The 21,600-nt window shown below is 36.2% G+C and overlaps 3 protein-coding genes across 11 annotated transcripts in view; 2 read left to right on the forward strand and 1 right to left on the reverse strand.

The window, feature by feature from the left end:
- Positions 1-431: 431 nt before the first annotated feature.
- On the reverse strand, positions 432-6,075 carry LOC109113845 (peroxiredoxin-6-like). The gene is made up of 5 exons (XM_042777516.1): positions 5,911-6,075; positions 3,702-3,858; positions 2,002-2,148; positions 933-1,079; positions 432-827 (listed from the first exon to the last, which is right to left on the reverse strand). The coding sequence occupies exons 1-5, from the start codon at positions 6,000-6,002 to the stop codon at positions 702-704; spliced, it is 669 nt and encodes a 222-aa protein (XP_042633450.1). The 5' UTR covers positions 6,003-6,075; the 3' UTR covers positions 432-701.
- Positions 6,076-6,967: 892 nt separating this feature from the next.
- On the forward strand, positions 6,968-11,452 carry LOC109113846 (phospholipid phosphatase 6). Its single transcript, XM_042777517.1, has 2 exons — positions 6,968-7,630; positions 9,872-11,452. The coding sequence occupies exons 1-2, from the start codon at positions 7,150-7,152 to the stop codon at positions 10,237-10,239; spliced, it is 849 nt and encodes a 282-aa protein (XP_042633451.1). The 5' UTR covers positions 6,968-7,149; the 3' UTR covers positions 10,240-11,452.
- Positions 11,453-15,474: 4,022 nt separating this feature from the next.
- Positions 15,475-21,600, forward strand: part of LOC109102267 (flavin-containing monooxygenase 5-like) — a 71,031-nt gene continuing 64,905 nt past the window's right edge. For 4 of the 9 annotated variants that reach the window (XM_042777527.1, XM_042777529.1, XM_042777526.1 and 1 more), the window contains exons 1-2: positions 15,475-15,589; positions 20,576-20,762. The gene's annotated coding sequence lies outside the window, so the exon portion shown is untranslated. Of the gene's footprint in view, positions 15,590-16,575; positions 16,639-20,575; positions 20,763-21,600 lie in introns of those variants that run through there. The other 5 variants (XM_042777531.1, XM_042777537.1, XM_042777532.1 and 2 more) reach the window with 3 other exon arrangements.

The raw sequence follows: 21,600 nt of genomic DNA on the forward strand, positions 1-21,600 counted from the left end.
AAATCTTAAACTTACCCGACTGTATGTGTATGCTTTTTCAATATTACTATATTTATTACAATGACTCAAAGTTCATTCTGGCAACATGTTTTTCCTCATTCTGCCTCTCAATGGTGTTAAAGTTCATTTTTAGACACCCATATCTGTGAATATTCCCAAGCACACTACTGAACTCTAACACCTCAGATCCATGTTTAAATGGCATTTGCAATATCTTTATAAGATGTTTAAATGAACATCTTACACAGTTTCCAAAATCAAAGACAAAAGAAACAAAAACAACTTACAAGGAAACCAAAATCAGCTACAAGGGAAAAAGAAAAAAAAAAAAAAAAAAAAAAATTGTTGGTCACTGGGTAGCACATACTATACATACACCATGAAATACCACAACTACTTATGTGTACTAGACATGAGCCATAAACAGCATGTATCCAAAATTAGTATTTATTATTCATATATCTCAAAACATCACAGTCCACCATACTCATCAACATCTTTTTAAATTACAAAAGGATCATAGTTTTATTGGTATAAAGGCAAAATCATTATATTGAACGTAATGATGTTTTGATGCTAAATTCTGATGATTTCTCCCTCTGGATAGTAGCAGGTGATGGATCACGTATTCAAAGTGAGAGAATACACCACATCAAGTGTCAGTTAAGTGCCATTTCTACAGTATTGCCCCAATATATCAGTTACGGTTTAGTGTAGCGTATGTATTTTTTCCCAGAAGGCACCTCTTTGAGGGTAAAACCTGCTGGGAAAAGTTTGTTGGCCTCTTCATCTGACAGAGAAGGGATGACCATGACTTCTTGACCAGGTTAAACAAAAAAGGGGAGAAGAAAAATAAATTATTTTACACTATTTTTTTCCCACACCCATAATCTCGCCCACATAAGAAAAAAATGTAATAATCTGTATCTTACCTGCCAGTCTACAGGTGTGGCCACCTTCTTTGTTGCCGTCAACTGCAGAGAGTCTATGACACGGAGAATCTCATCAAAATTGCGCCCTGTAGTGGCTGGATAGAGAATGGACAGCTTCAGCCTCTTATCAGGGCCAACCACAAACACCTGAAATATAATAAATATGTTGAGTGCAAATTAGTTTCATAATTAGTGGCCTAATGAAATAACACCACACTAATCTTATTCAGATATAGATCTGTCCTTCTTTTGGCAGGTTCCTTAGGGTTTTCTAGTATTGACTACTTTTGTTGTTAAGCTGCTAAAGCACATGTTGTAGCAAAGACTAGATCTAATCTGCGGGTACACTGGGGCAATGCAAGGGTTACATGCAGCAGAACATCAACAGAAATTTAATCAGGCAGATCACAGTTTCACAATCCCCTATTCTCAGCCATAATTCTCTGATTCTAAAGCAGTGCTTCTCAACCCATTTAACTACAAAGTGTATTTCGGCAGAGAATTTACTTCAAAGGCCTTTAATCTAAGCTGATATGTACTTATTGTGTTGCTGTTGTCATAAAACAAGTTCAAAAATATTATTAAAAATATGGTTTAAATTTTATATATATCTTTATTTTTTAGCATTTTAATTAAGTATGTGTTCATTTAATTTTCACAGGTTGAATTTTGAGTCTTTAGGCTTTCAAATGATATCTAATTTAAGATGATAACTAAAATATGTGATGGGGGAAAAAGGCGTTTAAAAAAAAAAAAAAAAAAAAAAAAACTTACCGTAATTGGGGCCCCTGAATGAGAACCAGTGTTATTTTAGTAACACTGAGATACTATTATAGCTTTAAAATTTAATTAATGTTTTTAATTCATTTTAATTTTAGATTTTGTGTTTTTGTCATTTATATTAGTTTTAAAATGTCGATATATTTTGTCATTTTAGTACGTACATGAAATAAAAAATTAAAAGTGAAATAAAATGAGTTTTAGATTTTAATTAAGTAACAACAACAACAAAATCATGGATTTAGGATTTAACTATAATCATAAATGCATGGTTGCGATGGAAACTCACACAGCGGGCAGTGAGGGGCATCCCGTCTTTATCCCTCTCATCAGGGTCCAGCATCCCCAATAAGACAGATAACTCCCTCTTGTCATCTGCTATGATGGGGAACGGCACGGGACAGCAAGTTTTGTCTTGGTTAAATGACATAATGTCCTACAGAGAGCAAAAGATACATAAACATGAAGACAGAGTTCAGTCAGTCATCCTTATGTGTGAAGCCTTCTTAGAAGAAAGATTAAAACATATTTTGGATATAAAAACTCCTTTACAATTCAGAATAATATTATACTTTACAGTTAAGAACATTACAGTATATGCGCACACACACACACACAAGTAAAGAGTGTTGTGGTTTACCAGCGACTACGATCACACAAAACACACTCTTATGGGAACCGGGTGTCTGCAACATTCACATGAATTTGAAAACAAGAGTTCAGCCAAAGGCACATGTGGGTGTGAAAGTATGTTTTTATATCCCGTAAAAGAGTTAGCATTACAACCAACAGACCATTAAATAACAGCAGCAGCAAAAGTGTGTCTCACAACTTTTTACAAACTAGATTTCAATGCATTTTCTAGTGTTATTATGAAACGTTTGGCCAGGTAGCCAGATGTCTTGTAACTTCTCATCAGCCCTTGAGAATTTCAGGGAGAGTTTCAGAGAGAGAAAACCCTCTCGGGATTACAGTAAGGTGGTTTTGTCTGAACCAATCACCAGTCCTCTGTGTGCATTTCTTACGGCTGCAGGCCAATTATAAGGCCTGTATGAAAAAATCATAATCCAAATCCCAAACTTTTAAACAACAGTGTATAAAATAATTACTAGTTATAAATCATTTGTTTTATATAATTAAAATTTAATGAAAATTGTATTTCAGGATGCAATTTCTGCAACTTCCCCTTAAAAATAATAATAATAATAAATAATATTTTATACATACAAAAATAAATATGAATGCTGACAACAATATATATATATATATATATATATTATATATATATATATATATATATAAATATATAATATATATATATATATATATATATATATATATATATATATATATATATATTATATATATTATTTTTTTAGTTTAATAGTTTAAACACATTACACACACATATATATATATATATATATATATATATATATATATATCCAAAATTAAAGTTTTTGTTTACATACGCTGTCAAATGATTAATCGCATCCAAAATTAAAGTTTTTGTTTACATACTGTATGTATGTGTACTGTGTATATTTATTATGTATATATATATATAATACATACACATACAGTAAAGATTTTGAAAATATTTACATGTATATACATTTATATATTTATATTCTTATATTTTATATTATATATAAATATATTTAATATATAAACATAACATATTTTTCTTAAATGTATACATGCATATGTGTGTATCTATATATACATAATAAATATATACAGTGCACAATAACACACATATATTATGTAAACAAAAACTTATTTTGGATGTGATTAATCGCGATTAATCATTTGACAGCACTAATATATATATGCACACACCCACTTAATGTATTATCACAAATACAGGACAGAACAGAATTTTTAAAGATTTTAAATTTAGTAGTAATATCAATATTAAACTGCACTTTAAAAAAAAATCATAGAAATATTTCTTTTGTGGGATGTATGCGTGTACTATCTGCAGACCTCACTCCATTTGCGGTGGTCTTCCACGCTGTCAATGGACAACGCGATCATCTTCACATCACGTTTCTTAAACTCATCATGAAGCTTCGCAGCACGGGCCAGTTCAGTCGTACATACTGGAGTGAAATCACGTGGGTGTGAGAACAAGATACCCCATCTAAAGAGGAAAAAAATGCAGAACATGTAAATTTGACAGCTCCAGGGCTTTTGTGAAAGGATCATCAGATCATACTTCGGCATTTTTGCTTCCCACATCATGGGCAGTCGAATCAAGCCCAGTGTGTTATAGGCATTACATGATTCCTAACTTTTAGGCAAAAGCACAGCCTTTTTTCTCTAGTAATATAATGTAGCACCACCGGTAAAAATTAACAAGTGATAGGTTGAGCTGTTACAAAACAGTCTTGTCAGGAAACCATCTGGGTGTTCCTCATATTGGGATTGTGATTCATGTCTCCCTGCAGACATGAATTTAAGCACATCTGAGAACATTCTCTTTATCTATCTGAGAAGTTATGGGAATCTCCAATTAGCTACTGTAGATAAACGTCATTATCTCCATTCAGCCCAACAGATTTTCAGTATTGTTTAGCAGAAATGCACAGAGAAGCATTTCTTATTCAAAAGCCAACAGCTGTTTTTGACTACTGTTAAAGAAACAACGCCAAACTCCTGTCACGTCACACGATCACCACAATGAAAGGAACTCTTGCATACTCTTTCATAACATTCTAGGTTCACACTGTAAACTGGAAGACAAGTTTTAAAGGTGACCGTTTAAAATGGTCAACAACAGGAAGATTTTAAGAAGCTTGTGTGTCTTACAAAACTTTAAGTTGGGAAATGAGAATTTACGGTTGCTAAACACCCTCTTATTCATCACAACATCTGCTACATGCTTCAATTTCAGCATCTTCCGCTTTTGCCTCCCAAGGGAAGGACTCTAGACACACTGTGGAGGATGTTTGGCTTGAAATGGGAACCGCAGTCAGGCCCCCTTCTGTTGCATTAAGGGGCAATCAAGGACAGTTACACAACCTAAATATTAAGAACTCAACTTTTCAGGTCAGTTCATTGACCTCAGGCTGCTCAACAAAACCTTTCCACTCCGCTATGTACAAGGTTTGTTGATGCCTATTATGTTCCATACATGCATCATGTAAATATTAGCATTATATACTATACAGCAAATCTCAACTGCTTGACTGTTCATGGTCACACAATGTAAATTATATTATCATCCATATATATATTTTAAGCTGGATATATAAAACTTCAAAAATGACCTGCATACAAACAGTACACTTAAAAAAACAATACATGATATATAGCAAAAATGGGCTGTCTGATTATTTACATTATTGCAGCAATAAAGATGTTACAAACATTAAAATCATAAGTTTCTGTCAAGTGGCTTTGAAACGGTGTATTGTGAAAAGTGCTGAACAAATAAAGCTCACTTGAATTTAAAATCTAATCCTTTTGAGACATAAAATAAAATCATTTGGCACAATATGGGGCACTTCCAAACACTTGCCAAAATCTCTGCAATTCTGACCTTGTCATGTGAACTCCTGTAGACACAGTGAATTGGCACATTTAACACCCCCTCCCAAACATTTTGTAAATTCAAGCGGTTCAAAGAAGAGAACACTTTGACATAACTTTGAGAATTTTGCCATTAGTTTACATTTCTTGATTTGACCTCGGATCTGTATGTTGAACCCTTTTTAAAACAGTTGCGTTGACATAATATACTAGTTATGAATTATACAATAGTTCGTTTGTGCTATTACACTGAGTGCTTCCCTGTGCAGCAACGTCACGCAATAAAAACAGGGTTTTAATAACTCAGAGCCCTAAAGAAAAGCTTCCTGCTACAGATTACTTATGGCTTAAACTTAACAAAAAGGGTCTTTCAGACTCCCTTTTAAGCCAACGCTGTTGCAATAAATAAAAAACAATATGTTTTAAAGATAAAACTATTGCTAATAAGATTATTAAATGCGTGTATTCCGTTTACGTATAATGCTTTCGTCCCTACATGCCACATGACAACCAGCTTTATCAGTAAAGGATCAGCTTCTGTTTACACCGTACATTAACCGCTTCATGATCAATGTGGCAATCCACAATAAACGTGTATTACAGATCGTATCGGAGCAGGCCTGCTCGCTCAGAAACAAAAATAGCATATTTAGCTACTTACGAGTTTCCCAAGAATTCGTGAAATTTTATTTTGCCGATAGTAGTCTCTGCTTCAAAGTTAGGAAGCACGTCTCCTAACAGGATTCCAGGCATGACTGTTTTCCTTCAGACCGGTCTTGAGATCGGCACGTGTGACCCTGCAATGGAGGTTTATAAACCAGGAAGACAGAAGTGGGCGGGGCGATGCTTCTGATTGGACGAAACGCCTCCATGATAAACTAGGAACTGTTATATTATTAATTTTTAACGTTTCTACATCACAAATAAAATAATATTAAAATACAAATAAAATAATAAAATATGAAATAATGGCAGAAAATGGAAGAAGAAAATAAAACTGAAGATATTCTTAGAGAATAAGGGATGGATGAAATAGACTCAAAGCTTTGTTTATATTTCTTGAAATACTGGATTAATAAGAAGAATTTTGAAAACGAAAAGATAACCCATTGTTTTGTTTTTTGTTTGTTTTTTTTTTTTGTTTTTTTTTTTATATATATATATATATATATTATATATATATATATATATATATATATTCCACCCCCTCAAGTGAAGTATCTGCCAAATCCCTTTAAACACTCCTGTACAGTAGGTTGCGATATGCAATAATTAGAAGTTGCAAAGCCAATAAAAAGAAGAAGAAGAGGAAGAAGAAGAAGAAGAAGAAGAAGAAGAAGAAGAAGAAGATGAAGATGATGGATGTACCGAGAGCTGATTTTAAAGATGGAGCTGTGCGTAGTCCAGTCAGAACAGAAAATAAGACGTTTTAATGTCAAGAATGCGTATTGGACATTGTTCGTTAAATCAGTGTTAATCAATAATTAATTAGATTAAATAATAATTAATTAAAGATAACAAATTCAGGACTTGATAAATAGTGTCATTTTAGGATAGTTGTTCATTAAAAAAAAAAGTGTCATTTATATACACACACACACACCACATACACACACACACATATATATATATATATATATATATATATATATAATAGACTGATTATACAGTTATTGCGCATACACTCCTATCCAGTAGGTGGCGTGAATGCACCATTTAAGTTGGTTTCCAACCGCCATTAACACCAGAAGAAGAAGTAACGTAGTCCAGTCAGACGAGTTCTTTGTTATCACCTGTAAAATTATGACCTGAAAAAAAAGAAACATTCAAAATCTATATTATAAAACAGAAGACATTCCAATAATATCGGACTAGCCTGTTTTGGCATTTGTGAAGTAAAATGCCTTCTCCTAAAGCGCGGAGCAGCGCGGCGCGCAGCGGCAGTGTTCCGTGTACCGGTGGAAACGTGCGCTATGAGTTCATTTCTCTGAACCGAGCTCCCCCGCCGCAGCTGCTGCAGAGGCAGGGCTCCGATCCCACTACCGCCCGGCTCCGAGCCTCCGAGAGCCCCAACCGACGCCGCGGCTCGGGTTCGTCCACTTCTTCCGCCGGCGGGCAGCAGTTACCGGAGGAGGACTGTATGAAACTAAACCCGTCTATCGTCGGCATCGCGTTCAGCTCTCTGCTGGCCATCGACCTGTGGCTGTCGAAGCGGCTCGGGGTGTGCGCCTGTGAGGACGCGTCCTGGGGCAGCGTGCGACCCCTCATGAAGCTCGTCGAGATCTCCGGACACGGGATCCCGTGGCTGGCCGGTGCCGCGTACTGCCTGTACAAGAGCGACAGCGCCGCGGGTCAGGAGGTGCTGCTCAACCTGCTCATGGGTACTGCGCTTGAACTGCTGCTTATTAAAAAATGATTGCTTTCTAAACGAGTCTGCCACAGAAGAAAAGGGGTGTTAAAATTCTTTTTAGAATCCAAGGCCCACCAAATATGATCGTCATCATGCGAGGGGCCCCATCCTAAAACTGAAAAGGCTACATATTATTAATACTGTGTAAATTTGTAAAAATAAAAAAAAGATACACACACACACACACACACACACATATATATATATATATATATATATGTATATATGTATATGTATATGTATATATATATGATATATAATATGTGTATATGTATATAGATTTACACACACACATATATATATGTGTACACATACATATATATGTGTATATGTGTATATATATATGGTTATGATATACGTTACATATGCTAATTTTTGTGTACTGTATATAGATATATATGGTATATGTATATATGTGTACTGTATAGTGTATATGTATATATGATATATGTAATGTATAAATATATATATGTATATGTATATATATGTATGTATTGTTTAGATGTATTGAGTAAATCAAAATGCATTTTATATATTTACTTTTATTTTTTTCTACTGTAGCAAATGGTATGTTACTGTACTGTTAGATGTATTGAGTAAATCAAAATGCATTTTATATATTTACTTTTATCAATCACTTTAACAATAATCAATTTATTTAATTTATTAAAATAATTAAATCCACATATATTTTAACAAATATTTTATTTTAATTACATTTTTTTTTTTAATAGTTTTTTTTGTTTGTTTTATTTGAATAAAATTGATATTTTTAGACAAATCTGTCCTTTTTTTAATTTGTTTAATTGGGGGAGGGGGGATGGCCCCTTGCATTCTCACCACGGCCCCCTGTGAGTCCCTGGGCCCCAAAGACACCACTAAAGTTAGTTAATCAAGCTTAACTCTGCAGTGATGTATTGATGCTCTTGCAGTGTAGGGTAAGTTGTTCCTAGTGTTCAAAATAGGAATGTGATGTTTTTTGTTAAAAGACTTTTATTCATTTTTCTGTACAAAATATTTGTTATTTGTGCTGTAAAGTCTAAATAGCCTTGTTGGATGGTGCCGCAGGATGAATTTCTGGTTATTATGAGTTACATGTGTCATTCCTGTAAGTAGATTTTTCAGTAAACAGTCTTTTACTGTTATCCTTGTGCATATATCATGTGAAAGTTAATGGGTGTACATTACAATTCTGCACAGACAGTGTTGGTGGGTAAGCGTCTTGTGGCTTTAATTTGGAAACTGTATTTTAAGGTTTATTCTTGTTGCACTGCCATGCATCATAGACTTGCATTGTAATTGCTTCGTGTCTGCATGATATTTGTCAGTTTTTATGAATCAATTTATCAATCTTAGGCTGGCTTTGATTTGGTATACATTTTCTCCACTCTTTCTGGTCCTGTTTAAGGCTCATTTTCTTCTTTGATATATGACTCGTATCATAACCCACTGGTGTGTCTGCAGATTTATTTTGGATTTCTATTATTGATGTGGCTTATTGGCAGCCCGTTTAAAATGCAGCAGTCTTGATTGTTCCTGCAGAGAGATCCAGACATATTTATCATGATTCTCAGCAGTATTTCCAGAGGAAAAATGGAGTGATAATCACTCACTTACTAATCCCGTTAAAAGCAATTGCGTTATTCCACTGACACTCTTGTTGCTTTGATATTCCATTCATTAACGTTGACAGGTTTTAAAACTAGATTGAACTGGATGGCTTACTCAGCTTGTTAATGAAACAGAGTGATATCACAGGGCCTGGCATCCATGCTTGGGCAGTATCCAGAAGTAATTTTTTACAACTTCTTTACCCAATTTAACATTTTATTAAACATTTAATTCATCCTGGAAATCACAACACCTTGTGTTCAGAGGAAGCTGTAATCAATCATAAAGTATTGTGAAAAGACCTTTCCACTCATCACTGTGGAAAAATGTGTAACCAATTGTAGCTTGCCATGTTTGGTAATGGTTGGTTCCCATCAACAAGACCTACTGCGAGTGGGGCTTTAAACTTATAAAACACAAATGATTCATTTGCTTTAAAAATGGGTTTGCATTAAAACAAAGTGCCAGAAACAGTTGGCTACGTCTGCATCTGTCAATGCTATGTGAACTGGCCTTAATATTTAAGTTTGCCTGACTTCAGTCAAACTCAACATTTCTCAGTTGTCCAGTTTTTCATATATTTTCATAATTTCTTTTTCAGCCTTGTTTCTGGACCTGGTTCTGGTCGGCGTGATGAAGGCTGTAGTGCGGCGGCGACGTCCTGCACATAACCGTATGGACATGTTTGCCACGTTCTCTGTGGATGGCTATTCCTTCCCATCAGGCCACGCCACACGTGCTGCAATGTGCGCCCGCTTTCTATTGGCCCATCTAGTGCTGGCAGCCCCACTCCGCGTTCTTGTCCTGCTCTGGGCCACATTTGTTGGTTTTTCTAGAGTTCTCCTCGGACGCCATCACGTGACGGATGTCGCGTTCGGGTTCTTCATGGGCTACTGGCAATATAATCTGGTTGAGATGCTCTGGTTGTCTCCAGTCGTGTTGCAGAGCATGATCGGACAGCTTCACTGAGAAGTCCCCATTATTTGGAGGATCTAGACACATTCAGTTGCTGGTAATAATTCCATAACTTCTGTCAAGTTGCTTTATGTGTGTTTTTCACGTTTTCTGTGTCTTAACTTGAATGTAAAATCTCACATATCTTCTGCCAGTAATATCCAAGGTTTTAGGTTCACATTTGATCACACTGAACAGATAAATGAGTTTAAGTTGGAGAAGTGAAAACAGACATCACTTGTTTTCCATCACTTGAAGTTATTTCTCTGCTACTTCTGTCAATACTCTGAGATGTGATAGATTACTCCAGTCTTAATGAATCCGCTGCCATCCTGTTCTGCTCTCATTTTAAAAAAGGAGGACGGATTGAAATGATCTCTGGCTTCTAACATCAGTGTTCTTGTTTACAGAATAAAATCTCACCATTGTGATACTACATTTTTATAACACTAGGCAACATCTTGAAGATTTTGCTTCTGTTTTAATCAAAAAACTGCCAGATCTGTAATTAACATGCAAAGCTCTTCATGAATGAATATTTAATTAAGCAAGGGAAGAGTACATTTCAGCACAGATCTAATACCTTTAGGGTATGTGGCGTCCTCAATAGACATTCACGGGGGAGTAGTCCTGTTATCTCTGAAGGGTTCCTCATTACACTGATATCTATCTAAAGTCTAAAGTCTTTTGTTTGTGTTTAAAAGCTCTGTTCTGTGTTCGTGTTTCATAAGAGTGAAATTTTTCTCTTTCTGTGCTTTTATTGTGACCTTGTTAGCCACTGTTAAATTTTATTGCACTTTTTGATGCAGTCTTATTGAGCTATGAAGTAGACATTTGTTGTATTTTGCTATGGTTTTATTGAAATTTGCTGGTTTTTAATTGGGTTAAAGCTACAGCTGTGATTATAGAGCCATACATCACATGAGATGCTGCAAATTGTTGCCGTATATCAGGGGAGAACCAGTCATAATGACTGTTTTGTAGCATTAAGCAGGTGTAAATTGCACCATGATGGCCATAATTTTCCACTCAGTCGTCACTCTCAGACTGGACCAAGAAGTACTCTGGTACCACGGTCTTTATATAGTGTTTGAAGGAATAGTTCAGCCAAAAATGAAAATATACTGAAAATTTTCTCACACTCAGGTCATCCATGATGTAGATGAGTTTTTTTTCTGCATCAGAACAGGTTTGGAGAAATTTAGCATTACATCACTTAGTCACTTGTGGATCCTCTGCAGTGAATGGGTGCCGTCAGAATGAGAGTCCACACAGCTGATAAAAACACACAATCCACATGACTCCAGCCCATCTATTAACATCTTTTGAAGTGAAAAATTGCATGTTTGTAATTTAAACATCTATATCTTGGATGGCCCAATGGTAAGTTTTTGGCTAATTTTCAGTTTTGGGTAAACTGTTCCTTTAAAAATATTTCTAAAATTCCATGGTGTTACCATGTACATGTGCCAAAAAATAAAAAAAACATGGTGTTTCCAAAGCACTTGTTAGTGGAGGAAGATGTTGAAATTTTTCAAATAATTTGTGAGTTATGTGAGTGAGAAGGAGGTTTTGACTTTTTCATTTGCCTTTTTTCTCATAGCTTCTTAAAAAATATTGAGACTGTTTTGAAATTAAATTTGTGTTATGCTACTCTGCCGTTTTCTTCTTTATATGACCAATTATGACCAAATATATGGACACACTTATAACCAGTTTTGGCTGTTACTTTAATTCCACTGAGGACTGTCTTAAAGGGATAGTTCACCCAAAAATGAAAATTTGATGTTTATCTGCTTACCCCCAGGGCATCCAAGATGTAGGTGACTTTGTTTCTTCAGTAGAACACAAAAGAACATTAACTCAAACTGTTGCAGTCTGTCAGTTATATAATGGAAGTGGATGGGAATCATGGTTTTGGGAGTCAAAAAAACATACACAAACAAAACCAAATTAAACCCTGTGGCTCGTGATGATACATTGATGTGTAAAGACACAAAACAATCGGTCTGTGCTAGAAACTGAACAGTATTTATATTGTTTTTCACCTCTGATTCACCGAAATGTCCTAACTGTCCTGAGCGCGCCCTGACCACGTTCTCAACAGCAGGTTGTCAAATTGATGTCAAATCTTTTATTTCGGTTTTGTTTGTTTTTATCAGCATGTATTATGTCACTGTGTAAGGTTAAAAGTCTCCCACTCTATTCAACCCTTTCAGGCAGAACCAACACACACAGATTTGTAGAATGGTTAAAAGGGATTTTTGAATCACTGTCAAGCTGACTGTCAGCTTTATCCAGACATTCCTCATTTAAAGTACTGTGGCATCAAAGATGTTTTAACAAATCTACCCCAAAAATGTTTTATTCTTCTTTCTTTGATATGAAATATTTGTCCTCTGGCAGCACTTGCCCTCAAAATGATTTGCTGTAATAAGTTTCTGGTGAACGTTGTGGGCGTTTTGACTGTTTCAAGACAGCCGTATGCACTTTCTTCCTTCGCAATAGTTGGGTTATTTCTTGAAAGTGCAATCATTTGATCATTTGTGCAATATCACAATACAAGTGACAGATGGCATCCAATAATGATATTTTTAAATTGCAATAACTTTGCGCTGTTTTGGTGATGTGTTTGTTTGCAAGGGACCATGTGTGTTGTTGTGGGGTTTTTTTTCTCTCCTTCTCTTTTGGAGATGGAGAGGGAAAACATTTTTATTTGATTCAAGTGTTTTTTGGTATACCGTCATTTTAAATGGCTTCACCAACTATTTCAAAATCTGACATTTGATCGTTGTGTAGTCTGCAGTGTAAAGTGGCGATATACATTCACCAAAGTCAAAATGACAAGGGATATTATTCATAAGCTTAATGTGGTAACTGCTATGACTGTTGTTTATATTTGTGATGCACATCCATCAAAATATGATTGTATTTTCTAAATAAATATGAAGGCATCAATGCTAATCTTGTGAGTAAATCTTTGACACTGTAAAGCACAAAAGTCCACTTCAGCTTGATATCTGTTTTAGAGTAAGCTCTGACTCAGAAGATAAGAAGCTCAGCAATATCTTGCATCATTTGCAACATCTCTTCCATACCAACAATTGTACTTTTTTTATTGTGCAGTGTAAACTGTAACTAACTGTTGTAGAACTGTGAAAGCTGGCCACTGAGGTCACTGCCTTTTGGATTATCGTAAAAAAATAAGCTCTGTGTTCAACCATAGTTCATGGTACTTACGCGTTTTGTCCATCAAGATAATCTTCACAAATTAATATAACTTTTATGAATTTTGAAGCCTAAATACCAGCGCCAGGACTAAAAAGCTAAACTTAGGCTACAAACGAACTACACCACGCCGCTCATCTTCAACATCACCACCACCATGCTTTTGACAACTCATTTTTAAAAACATGTTCAGGGAAAAGGATTTACTCTGTGGATGAATTTTAATCCAGGTTACATGAACCTTTTCATATAAACATTGGAATAAATACAAAACTAGAGCCAAACTAAAACTGAAATTAAACATTAATAATAAATAGTAAGTAGTGAATAAATGAAATAATCATAACTAAAGTACATATTAAAGCACATTTTTCTGTACATTTTGAATTAAGGTGCATTAAAAGTCAACAAATCCTTGATTAATATGAATATTTTAATAAAAAAAAAAACAAACATGTCTCCACGAAGTAGGCTATTCAATAAAATTCTAGTGCATTTAATCTATTAAATAATAGAGTTTTTGGATATGGTATTTATTTTAGTTAATAAAGATCCACATTTCAGTGTATCATTTTGTTAGGGTGGTTACACAAAATGATATTTCATCCTTGCTTCTAGAAATTCCTCAGTCTTTGTTTTCTAACAGCATCATGTGGCCGTAAACACTCAATTTTAGTGTGGCTTTAAGCGCTATGCATAATTAAAGTTTCACTGTGACTACGTAAAGCCAGTAAATGTGGTGTTTATTGAATAATCATAATAAGAGTTTACCTAATGGTATGAACCCAGAGTCTCCGCATCAGCAGGAAACAAGCGATAAAACGAGCATCTACATTAAAATATTATTATTTTATGTAACGACTGCAAGTAACTGTCATTGGGCATCTAAATAAAAATAATAACATGCTTTATTTTTTTCTGACTTGTAAAACAGTAAATCGAAAATCCATAGATGATAATAAAAATTATATTTTAGCTTTAGAGTTACTACTGTGACTGAAGAGCTTACACACAGCCTACTAGTGGATTACAGAAACACAAAACATAATTTTGGTAATCACCAGTACTAATTTCATATAAATCGTTGACAATATCATGGTTTTAATCTTTGAAATGCTCCCAATGTAGCAATGCGTATTATAAAACAGCTCAGCCCACTTCCGGCCTCAGACTGTTGGCCTGGCGCTGCTGTCCTCCGACTGCTGTGACGTCAGTTAGACCCTTCTACTGATGTAAACAGGATGTGGAAGGCCGTAAAGACATATATTTCTTCGTTATGTGTACAGACGATATAACTCGTGGACTCGTAACTGCGTCTGTCTTTATGGCCTTCCATAACAGGAATAACCCACGAGCTATCCCAGTACAGGGGAAAGATTTTACATTATCACTTTGTTTCAAGCACGAAATTCACAGGGTAGGAGGGGGTAGTGACGCTGGGTGTAACTAAAAAGGTGCCATTGTCCGGTTGGGGGGTCACGGAACCTTATTAACTGTTTATCTCCTGAACTGCATCTTTCTTTACCACAATATTCAGCGCCAATCCCGCCGTGCATTCAATTTCACCGGTTAATGTTAGGGTCAGGTGTGTGGGGTAGGTTTAGGGGTTAGCATTTTTGTAGCATAGTGTAGGAAATCAACACTTTAGAGTGAAAGTGAGTAAAAGTGACATGACATACAGCCAAGTATAGTGACCCATACTCGGAATTCGTGCTCTGCATTTGACCCGTCCAAAGTGCACACACACAGCAGTGAACACACACACACCGTGAACACACACCCGAAGCAGTGGGCAGCCATTTATGCTGCGGCGCCCGGGGAGCAGTTGGGGGTTCAGTGCCTTGCTCAAGGGCACCTCAGTCATGGCTTTAATTGACACAACCAATAAAAATTTTAGAATCAGGTATGGGGCGGAGTTTGTACTGAAGTGGATTGGGGAAAAAATTGCGTATGCGTGTCATGTGCCTTTCTGTCAATGGGAGGAAGCCACGCCCTATCTTGGAGCTCCCACCCCGTTATTGAGTCCCCTCCCCATTTGGAGATCTCCAGGCTGCAGTTACATACCCTTCTCTCCGTGTGGGTCAATCAAGCACAGGTCAGCAGGAAGGACACACAGCTGGCAGCCAGCGTCTCTCTGGTAAGATCTATGACTTTTGTCGGATATATGAATAAAATACATTTATTATCGCATTGACATTCAGGTTGGGTGTGCAGTAAGTGCTACTTTGATAAAGTTATAGCTAAGTTAGATAAATGATCTGCATGAACTAGTGAAACTGCTGCTCTGGTAGAGCGGTTACAACAGTACACAAATGTGTAAAAAAAATGTGCAAAAATACATTTGTAGAAGTCTTTAGCCTCAGTATTCTCTAGTTCGCTCTTTCAGTATAGCAAAACTAATTTTCATTAAGCCATGTTCTTCCCCGAGTTATTCGGTTATCAAGAGTAGTTTAGGGATTACTGATGGGTCGTTCTTGAACGATTCGTTCATTTTGAAGGAATCTTTAATGTGAATCGGGACGAACAAGTCATCTCGGGGAGTGAGTCGTTCAGTCGCATGTGCAACTTCCTATGGGTTCTGTACTGAAATTAGTTCCCCTTTTCGAGTTTTCGGGTTCTTCGAGTTGTTCGTTCACCACGTGACAGCTCCATAAGCTAAACTTATGCAGTCTGTGCTGGAAAGAGACTTAATGATAATAACCAACTCTTTGTTACCACGTTATGGAAAAGAAATGATCATGACAGAAATTCACACATTTATAAACTGTAAGAAATAAAAAAAAGCTAAAATTTGAGACCAGAAACGTATCATGTAACTGTAAGAGTAAATAATAATTATAATAATGATGATGATGATAATAATAATAGTAACTATGCGCCCATTTGTAAGGAAATTAATTTCTCTATCCAATTCTGTGACATCATGTGAAAAAAGAACGAACGACTCGAAAGATGAACTAATCAATTCTCTTTCCGGCTCAGACAGCATCGGTTTATCTAGGGGCTGTCACGTGATGAACGATTGACTCAAACCCAAGGACTCAAAAGATGAACTAATATCCGAGCGGCAACCTCGCCCTATATCACTTTAATCTTATGGGGCTGTCACGTGATGAACGAACGACTCAAATCCGAAGCCTTGTCAGATAAGAGGTTAGGTGAGCTAATCATAGGCTAAAGACCCAGGTAAATAATGAAAGAATCTTTTCTGTTTCTTATATCATTATAGTTTTGTATATTTTGTAGTGTGATCAAAGTTTGTGTAAGTAGTAGATGTGTTAGGGAAGTAACATTTTAATTACATTTTGCTAAAATGAACGAAATGACTCGAAAAAAGATTAGTTCATTTTGCTGAACGAGACTCAAAGGTCCGAGTCAGTAAAATGATCCGAACTTCCCATCACTATTAGGAATGTCCCGCGCCCGAGCATTTTTCCCTCCTGTTTTCAGTCTCATCAGGGTTGCCAGGTTTTCACAACAAAACCCGCCCAATTGCTACTCAAAACTAGCCCAATCCGTTTCGAGGGGGGTCACCAGTAAAAATCGCATTCTGGGGGGTAAAATACACGTATTTTAGCAGGGTTCCACTCGTAATATTTGCATTTCAGGGGCAAAATATCACGGTTTTGGGTCACTTCAACCCACGGACATGCAAAACAACCTGCGGCAGCAGTGTTAAAGTAGCCTAGTTCTGCGGGGAAACTGCAGACTTGGCAGCTGGTCTCATGTAAAAGTTAACTGCATTTTGCACTTAGATATCAGCTTTTTGGATCGACTACACAGCCCCTAATTTTTTAAACAGCACGCACGAGTGGAATAAGAAAAAAACAAATGTGAAAATGGAAGGATAAGGCACACATTACCACTTTTTTCTTTAAAACTGACTTTACACAACGTTACATGGCGCCATACCCTATGTCCAGACTAACGTCTTTTTTTGTCCAAGGTGTAGGCCTATACTATAAAATTTGTGAAATATTTGCCTACTATATTATTAACGCTGGTGTTGGGGTCTGTCGCCGCTCGTCAATCAGTACGTTTACATGGACAACAATACCCCGATTTTAATACGATTAAGACAATACTCTGATAAAGAATCTACCATGTAAACAGAGGTTTTTGATTAACGTTACCTTAATCCGGCTAAAGACATAATCGAATTAAACACTAATCGAATTAAGACATGTGGAGTATCCCTATATTACTCACATTATTGAAGTGCAGTACAGACCTTAATCACATTACTACCATCATGTAGGACTTTTCACCGCTGAGCGCAAATTTATGTTAATGTAAATAAAGTGCGAGATATCAGATGTTAACTAAATATTTCATATTCGAGGGCTGTTTTACAACACAAATGTTAAACATCAGATTTATCAAAGCTCAGTTTAGAAGGGAAGAGACAGGGCAAGATAAGGAGACTGAGAGAAAAACAAAAAGTGATGGAGATGAGGAGAGAGACAGGTACTGACAAATAATCTGCTCTCATGGTTTTAGGTCAGAGATTCTAAATTTTTCTTGGGTGGCTTACATTTGGGACCTCTAATTATAAAACCCAGTGCCTACAGGTGTATTGGTAACACCAACTGTGGTAATATAACACATTTGTCAAAATATATAAAAACGTAACCCTAGTTCTTTAGTAATTTTGGTCATATATATGTATACTCTGACTCTTCTTTAATTGATTAATCAATAATTTATTTGTTTATTCACAAAGTTATTTATTATTTAACCTACTCAATGTTATTATCACAGGAAATTTTAACCATTTCCATCATTTTGCAATTGGTGATAAAGACAAACACTTCACAGAATTAGAAATTTTAAGTTTTAAACCATAAAGGCGATCCAGTGCACTGCATAGATGCAAACTTCTCACCTTTCGATGAAAATTCACCTTTTTGAGATCAAAATAGGTCACCTATGAGATTTGTGTAGATCCGATGAGAAAATGTTTTTGGGTTTGGGGGCTGGGTTTTTTTACAGTTCCAGGCAGTAGTATCAACTCAGTTCTGTCCTGCTCAAAATCACCCACTTTCAAACTCTCCTGTGTGTATTTGTGTGCACGCTCTGGGTTCGAATTACAAAACCAAACGTTTCTATTTACGACGTGTTTTGCAGCGTTGAGTTTTGTAGCCAATCACAGGCATCTCTGTTGAAAGCAGTGGCCAATCAGAGGTGTTTACTGTAGATTAGTCAGAATCCGCTCTAATCTAATTTTTGTTTTTCACAATTTTCACAGATCTTCCAAAGACAAAAAGAAAGCATACACGATGTAAATAAGATATTCATTGCTTAGTTAGGTATTGATTATATCAGGCTATATCTCCGACATAGTGATAACACTCGTTGCCTTCTCTAGTGCAGCTTAACCAGGTCTCGTCCCATCTGTTAATATTTGTGATATCACAAATCCCGGAAAATATGCGTTGTAGTCCAAACGAGTCATTCGTTGTAGTTTTTGAAAAGTGATTTCTATTAAATGAAATATCTTTGTTGTAAATATAATACTTTGAGCTTTGTAACTCTGCAGATCTTTTTTATGCTCAAACAGCAGCATCACAGACTAACTCAAGTTGAAAAAGTGAAAAAGCATAATAGGACCCCTTAAAGTCTTTGGTTTCCACCAGGATTTTTTTCCTGTCTTCTCCATGAAGGAAAGTAAACACTTAAAGTGAATTTTGGCAGAGTTGGAATATGATAATAATAAAGGTTTTAAATTATTATAATTGGTTAAAAATTGTAGGGTTTTATTTGTATTTTTTTTAGACTAGCACCCCACTAGTCTTTGTCACCTTTTTCACCCATGATGAGTTTGCATCCCTGGCACTGATATCAAACTGATATCACACAAACAATGTGCAAATTGCATGATGGTTATGCCCATGTATAAACAATATTAAGACTTGAAACACTTTAAATAAAGATAATTGTTTTAATGGTTCAAAGTCCACTTGTGTTATTCTGCTTGCTTAAGATTAGGGATGCATCGATCCGATACTCAGGATCCGTATCGGCTCCGATACTGGCATTTTCTGCGGATCGGGTATCGGTCACACGAACCGATCCAAATCCGATATTGTGCGTATATTATTCTGTGTTATTGTTGAGCCCCACAAAAAGCACAAAGACATGATAAAGCACCAAAAGGTTTTCGTGCACTATATTTCAGGAGTTCTAAAGCTTTTCCATAGTTTACTGTGAGGTAGATGAATATTTAAGTCATTCATGTAAACTCAAATAAACTCAAGTAAACTTTGTTGTACATCACAATTTCAAAATAAAAGTTCAAACCCTCGCTCTGAGTTTGCAGGTGGCCAAATATTAAAATTACATGGATTTAAATGTCCTTGAATCAAGCTGTAAAGTGAATCAAGGCCAGGCCGATGGTGCCCTCTGCATGTATTTGTTATAATACATAATAAACTTAAGTTGGTTATGATCATATTTTGTGTAGGCATATTACATTATGTAGGCCTATTTTATCACGGTTGTTCAATAAAACCATTTAATTACTTGGTTTTTATACGTTTTGAACCAATTATTATTGCCTCATCGTTAGTTTATATATAAATAGTCATACTATAGTCTGTTTTTTCACTTAGGTCTATTTGTATTACTAAAAATACCAGATTACTCAATTGTCAAAATAATCAGAAGATTACTTGATTAAAAAAACAGTTATTAATTACAGCCCTAGATTAGTTAATATATTTCAAAATACAACTGCATTGTTTTGATTTGTATGATTAAAAGACAAATATTTTGTCATAATATCCCTTCGAATGTTAAAGTTGCCACAGTCATTGCATGTGTTTGTGCTGCACTGTATTTGTGCAATTTAGTTTAATTAGTTTATTAGAATTTTATTTTGCAGTTTCTGTACGAACGCTGATATAAACATCATTCAATGTAAATTGTGATAATCGTAATTAATAATCGCAATTACAATTTCAAGGAAATAATCGACAATTATGATTTTTGTCATAATCGTGCAGCCCTATCACTCATAGATAAAGACTTGCATGTCTGTGATCATAAGAAATGACTGAACATTCTTGATAGTTCTTTAAATCCTTTAACACTTAACCTATGCTGTTTTTTTTATTCATTCCAGTTTGATCCTCCTTAAACTAGTGGCAGCTGAGACCACCCTCTTCTTTGAGACTTCAGATACCCTCAACTGCTTACATAACAGGCTGTTTTCAGGACGGTTGCCAGGTAAAGCTGCTCTATTAGGAACAGAAAAACACAGTTTTGGCATTTTTGAACGCTGAGGGTTTGAGACCATCTTCAGTTGAAAGGTATGTAGGCATGGGCCGATTACCGGTTTCAAGGTATACCTCGATTTAAAACAATTTCACGGTTTCAAAACCACTGATATTTTCCGTTATACCGTTCCTGCGGTATACGCTGTTTTTCATGTCTCTTCAAAGACTGAAAGTGTAAAAGGCCACTCTAAAATGTGCAGTTTTATCACACAGCACGATGCCAAAGATGTTGCAGGTTTGAGTGAGCGTGCAATTGGCACGCTGACTGTAGGAATGTGCACCAGAGCTGTTGCCCGTGAAGTGAATGTTCATTTCTCTACCATAAGCCGTCTCCAAAGGCATTTCAGACAATTTGTCAGTACATCCAACCGGGCTCACAACCGCAGACCACGTGTAACCACACCAGCCCAGGACCTCCACATCCAGCATCTTCACCTCCAAGATCGTCTGAGACCAGCCACCCGGACAACTGATGCTGCAACAATCGGTTTGCATAACCAAAGAATTTCTGCACAAACTGTCAGAAACCATCTCAGGGAAGCTCATCTGCATGCTCCTCGTCCTCATCGGGGTCTCGACCTGACTGTAGTTCGTCGTCATAACCGACTTGAGTGGGCAAATGCTCACATTCGATGGCGTCTGGCACTTTAGAGAGGTGTTCCCTTCATGGATGAATCCAAGTTTTCACTGTACAGGGCAGATAGCAGACAGCATGTATGGTGTCATGTGGGTGAGCAGTTTGCTGATGTCAACGTTGTGGATCGAGTGGCCCATGGTGGTGGTGGGTTATGGTATGGGCAGGTGTATGCTATGGACAATGAACACATGTGCATTTTATTGATGGCATTTTGAATGCATAGAGATACCGTGA

The sequence above is a fragment of the Cyprinus carpio genome, chromosome A20 (genome assembly GCF_018340385.1).
Source record: "Cyprinus carpio isolate SPL01 chromosome A20, ASM1834038v1, whole genome shotgun sequence".
Classification (NCBI taxonomy): domain Eukaryota; kingdom Metazoa; phylum Chordata; class Actinopteri; order Cypriniformes; family Cyprinidae; genus Cyprinus; species Cyprinus carpio.